General features: G+C 45.5%; 1 protein-coding gene across 1 annotated transcript in view; it reads right to left on the reverse strand.

The window, feature by feature from the left end:
- C1QL4 (complement C1q like 4) overlaps positions 1-4855 on the reverse strand; it is a 48084-nt gene extending 43229 nt beyond the window's left edge. The window contains exon 1 of the mRNA XM_081181558.1: positions 3566-4855. Within this exon, the coding sequence (XP_081037684.1) occupies positions 3566-4129 (564 nt within the window). The 5' untranslated portion in view covers positions 4130-4855. The remainder of the gene's footprint in view (positions 1-3565) is intronic.
- Between the last annotated feature and the right edge of the window lie 1145 nt (positions 4856-6000).

The following is a 6000-nucleotide window of genomic DNA, read 5'->3' on the forward strand; positions in this document are numbered from 1 at the left end:
CCCTCTTGTATCTCTGCCTCCCAAAGGCTGGCACAACTGTTTGTTGCAGCAGCAGCCCTGGCTACAGGTTCCTCGGGCGGATGGTGCTTCTGGGGCTGGCTAGGGGGTGCTTCCCAGGCCCCTGTGGGGCAGTGTGAGGAGGCACTTCTCTTTGGGGCAGCTCAGAGACCAGGGGCAGCAGCTGCAACTGCCCAGAGGACTCCCAAGGAGAAGGGAGAGGAGGCTGAGGGAACACTTCACAAAAGAGGGTGTTCAAAAAGCGGTTGGGGGCTGCGAGCTCTGCAGGCAAGGGGTGGCATATAACTGGGCTCCTGAGCCCCACAGGGGTGCCGCAGAAAGAACGTTGGTCAAGGGAACGGTGGACTCCAAAAGGTTGAAAACCTCTGCATTACAGGTTGAGTGTGTGCGTTCACTGTCTGGTTCAAAGCAACTATGTTTGCTGCTCCAGAGTCACACTGTGTACACTCCTAACCCATAATGTGTGAAACAGTCCGTCCCCCATTTCTGATGTGGATTTATTTATTTATTTAAAAAAACAATGTGCAGGGCAGTAAAAACAGGCGCTTACTGAGTTTGGCTGATCCAGAATTTTGAACAGCAGGGTTATATATCTGGCGATTCAAGGATCTTTTGCCGACATAAAACTCTCTCTCTCTGTGTGTGTACATGCAATCGATGCGTGTGCATTCACATTTAACGCTAGTGTCTCCTATAGTCTTTTTTGTTTTTGTTTTTGCTTGAACTCGGCTAGCATATGTAAATACGCCTATTGATTCTGTGGAGATGACAGATCCCCTTCTCCTGAGAGGTTGCTTTCATTAGTTCAGGGATGTGGGGGCTTGCTGAAGGAGAACGGGGATGTGTTTAAAAAATTCAGATCAATTGCTTGTTTATCTTCAGTAAATGGAAAGCATTGAAAATGAGACTCGAGTGTAACTTTGCCCGTTTAATAATGTGGTGTCTGTCCTAGTTGCGGAGTTGTGTGTGTGTGTTTACTTTTTTTTGGGGGGGGGAAGTCCTCTCCTGGCAGATGGCTTCTAGATCTTGCCTTTTGGACTCACAAAAGCTCATTCAGTAAACAGATGCACACACCCCTTTAAAAACAACTAAATAAGATGTGCTTCTTGAAAACTTTGCACCTGCCTGCAGCTTAGGATTGCTAATAAATATAAAGATGTGGCAGAGGTCATGGAAGTGAGTTTATTGAAATCTAGCTGAAGAAGAAAGACGAAAGGGACTTTTGATGGACAGAAAGACATATAGATGAAGGGAAATGAACTTGAAGTCCTATAACATGTGAGAAGATATTGAAGTGTTATTGGACTGCATTTGGGATGGAGTTGGTTTATTTAAAAAATAAGTAGCTCTGCTTCTCTTCCAGATTCATATAACAAAATGCTCTCTTCTCATTTGAGCATCTTACATGCAGTTCATGTAAAAGCAAATCATTATGTTCACATGGACGTGTAACTAGAATGTGTTACCAAGTTTTGTTTTAATAATTTATAGTTATGAGTACAGAAAAATGTGAATGTAGAAGGGATTTGCAAGTATATATACGTAATATCATGCAGATAACTGGTATAGAAAGGTGTTAATTGTTGTATGTTATTCACTGCTAAAAGTGAAATTGAAGCTAGCTTGTGAGTCACAATTCTTTATGTATAGGATAAAATAGAACACACACTCCCTGAAACAATTCTACATAACTGAATAAATCTTAATTGTAAAGCACAAAATTGATGTATATGATCATAATCAATTAGTATTTAATATGCATATATGTGTTTTGTAATTTATGTAGTTTAGGTAATAAAATAATTAGTGTTTAGCAATACATATTGGGCACAATTTACACTATGTTCACATTTCCATGTATATATCATGTTTTAAGTAGCTTAGATAGATAAACACCATATTTCTTAATAGAGATGCACAGTGGGCAATTTTTAAAGCTATTTAAATACCCATGCAGTTATTCTAAATATCTTGTTTGACATACAATTTATAGATGTAGGCACACAACTTTAGCAAATGTGTGTGTGTATAAAATAAGCAATTTCTGTAACATTCCATAAACCGGAAGATTATCTTACATCTACTGACTTTCTTACAGACTAATAAGGTCCATTCACACAATTTTCAAGCATTCAATAGGCTCCAGTTTCTCTCTGATCAATGCAAATCCTATTAAACTTCACTAACTAGATGCACCGTATTTAGGAGAATGCATGTTTGTCTGTGCACTGGATGTGATGTTTGTTGCACAAAGTTTAGATTTCACAATTCTGTGTAAGCTGGCAGGAAATATTCGTTTAGTTATGGCATTTTTAAGTAGTTTCACACTGAATCAATGTAAGCAGCATTTCTAAAAAGAAAGTAGAACCCTGCCCCATATATGTGTTTAAAGAAAATGTGGAAATCACTCTTTTCCTTTAAGTTTGCTCCGATACTTTATGAAATGAGAACATCTTCTCATTCTGGAATAATAAATAAAATTGCTTTCTGCACAGTGTACTGCTTTATATTTTATCATATATTAAACCCTCCCTTCAATTTTTTTTAAAAAGCTAAGCACCCCAAAGCATGGAGAGAGGAGAAAAGAGGAAGCAGGTTTGACCCCAAAACAGCTTCCTATTTAAGGTGATTTTTAAAGTCAATAGAGAGTTATCCTGGATTGCAAATCCGAATATTGTAGCATTTTGTGTGGTGTTGTTTGTGGGAAAAGGGACGTCAAGGAAAACTCAGTGGGATTATGTGTCAGATAGATATTCATTTGTTAAGCCTTCCCCCCCCCAAACTCTTAATATAAATAAAGACAGGGTTATTTTCAGTACTCTGTAGCTCCTCTGATTAATAAAATGTGTAGAGCTTTGTAAGACCGATATACTTGTGTTGTTTAATTAATAGAAAGCCTGCCTGGGAAGAAGTAAGCACACATCATTTGCAGGAAAGTAATTTCTTACTAGAAAGTACTCTGGAGTTAAGGAGAATTATCACACACCCCCTGCTAACTTTGGGGTCAGGCTGGATGGGATGTTCTCCTGATCTTTGTGACAAATCCCTTATTCGATCCCCATAACTGAAACGCACTGTGTTTGGAGTGTACGGTGAGGTTTCCGCGCATGAAGTAAATGCAGGCTTTGACTACATAGCAGATGGTACCTGATCGTGGTCAAGGAGCAGAAGCCACAGGGCAAAAGAACTTTTAAAAGGTGAGTGGGTGGAGTCGGTGTGAAAGATTGGGAGGAGCTAATGAGAGTGGGTGTGGTTAGCACTTGGCCTGGGAGGGGCCAGGTGTGGGAGCAGGTAGCATTGGGAGTGGGCAGGTAGGTGTATTTGGCATGAGGAGGAGGACGCACAAATCAGAGGGGCTACAGGTGAAGTGGAACTGGGATGCTGAGGCTATTGATGGAGGGGTCATGGGAGGATGCAATAGGCTTTGTTTGTAGGCACAACAGGGAGAGTCAGAAAGCATGGCACACAGAGAGTGGTAAGCGGGACAGAGGGGGAACAGAGGATGACCCAGGAAGGAAAAGTTCATAGGGTTAGAGTGTCACCTTACCTGCCCGTTCTTCATCAGGTCTGCCCACATGCTGGTGCCGTCCCCGCCCCGCATCAGGACATGGTAGGTGAAGAAATAGATGCCGGGCAGAGGGCAGGTGAACTTGCCACTTGACGGCTCGTAGTAGTTCCCCACATTGGTCACCACGTCATCGAAGCGCAAGATCTCATACCCTTCGTGCGGCTTCCGCAGTCCTGCATAAAAGGCAATCTTAGGGCTGTAGAAAGATGGGATATATCCCCCAGGCCCTGGGCCGGGTGGGCCTGGAGGGCCAGGCCTCCCCGGCTCCCCAGCTGGACCTCTGGGCCCAGGTGGCCCCGGAGGGCCCGGCGGCCCACGAATCCCCGACTTGCCCTTTCTCCCCTGGTCTCCTTTCCCTCCGGACACTTGTGGAGGCGGCGAGATGACGGCCAACTCCTGGCTTGCCTCTGCCGAAGCCGCCCCATGGGTTTGGGGCGTGTAGGGGTCGCAGACCATGCGGCAGCTGCCCAACATCTCGTAGTGCGAGGTGGTCTTGGAGCTGTGGACCAGCAAAGGGATGGCCACCAGGAGGACCAGCACCATGGCCACCCCGATGGCGGCCCCGATGACCCTTTTCTTGCGGCTCAGCCTGGAGGCGGCCAGGGTTAAGAAGTCGTCTTCACTTTTGGAGGTAATGGTGGAAGTTTCTCTGGAGTCGAGAACCACCCGGACGGAAGTCCCCACCTTAGCGTCCTTGGAGTGAGGAAGGGGAGGAGGACGGCGGTGCTCCACTTCGACGGCCTCCCTTTCCAAAAGGGGCACTTGTTGACTGGCAAGGCAAACCCACGTTGCTCGGCTGCGCTGCTTTCCTTCTGGTCTCTTTCCTCCACGAGAGACTTGCTTCCGTTTACAGTAGACTCTTGGGCTCAATCACACTTTGTTGGGAACGGCGGCGGCAGCAGCAGCAGGAGATGCTTTAGGGATGGAGATGGCTAGGGGAAAACAAGTGTGTTTGTGAGTGTGTGAGAGTGTGTGTGTGCATGCATGAATATGTATGTATATATATTTGCCTTCCTTTCTCTTCTCCACTTGAGAACTCAGCTGGTGACCGGGTAGCAGCTCCAGGCTCCTGGTGCCAGATCATATGGCCATCAACGGGAAAACCAGAGGGAGAGAGAGAAAGAGAGAGAGAGAGAGAGAGAGAGGGAGGTTTCTCAACCACCAGTTCACCCAGCACCCCTCCCTACCACATGCAAAGCCTTTTCCACAAACTCAAGAAGAGGAGATCAGACTGAGCTGCCCAAGATGCAAAAAGTAGCTTTAAGCCAACCAGAGCGACCTCTGCTGCTTCACAGAGGAGGCGAGGCTCAGCCACTGAGCGAGATCTGCCTGGAGCCTGGAAGTGTCTCATCCCATCCATAGCAGCCTGGGCTTCTGCTCGCATTTGCATGAGCCAGGGGCGGATTGTCAGGAACGTGGGGGGCCGGAGGCCTCCATCCTCAGGTGCTGCTGGTGGGGATCCATGTGGACAAACATCACTGTCATCTCCCTGTAAGGAACAAAAGGAGCTCTCAGAGAGGCGCACACACCGTCATTTGCCTTGTTTTGGGGGGCACTTGCATCGCCGTGGAATGACTGATGCTGTGTTCCTCCTCCTCCTCCTCCTCTTCCTCCTCACACCCATTCCATCTCCTGGACCGGGCTCACTGCCTGCATCCCGCAGCCCCGCTGGCAGCTAGAGTCATGTTTAAGGATGTGTTTTATATGCCGGGGTTGTATCATTTCCCCCATGCAATTAAGTGCTTTACCTTTGTGCCTTCTTTTGCCTTTCTCGGCGGAGATTGATTAACAGCTGACAGATCCAGCAGGAATCTCCTAGAGGGGCTGCAAGCCATCACATTCATTAATTAATCAATTATTCCCCCCCTCTCCCCAAACACCCATCACACACACCAGAGAGAGAGAGAGAGAGAGAGAGAGAGAGAGAGAGAGAGAGAGATGCCGTTTTAACTAATGGTTCATTTTTTTGAGACGGCACAGAGAGCAGAATTGGGGGGGGGGGAGAGAAAGAGGCACATTAGGAACTTATAGGTATATATTGATGGAAACGATATAGACAGGTGTGGAAGAGAGAGAGGGTGTGTGTGTGCGTCTCTGTGTGCGCGGCATTGCTGGTACATGTTTGTGTAAGGTAAAATAGTGAATGTGCACAGAAGAAAGATGTGTGAGTAATTTAAGGAGTGTGCATATAAAAGAGAAGATAGCATTTGTCATGTACATGTGTAAATATAAAATGATACATTTTAAAAAAACATTATTTATGCTTTTCAGGTTTATACATTTCACTATTTACAATCATCTTAACATTTCAAAACTTGACTTCCTTCCCCCTCTTTCTGCAGTTGCTTAAATTTATTTTCTTTAATATCTTCTGCATATCCAAGTTAACTTAATTTACTCATTTATTCATCTAC

Source organism: Podarcis bocagei (assembly GCF_964188305.1).
Source record: "Podarcis bocagei genome assembly, chromosome: 2".
In the NCBI taxonomy this organism is placed as follows: Eukaryota; Metazoa; Chordata; class Lepidosauria; order Squamata; family Lacertidae; genus Podarcis; species Podarcis bocagei.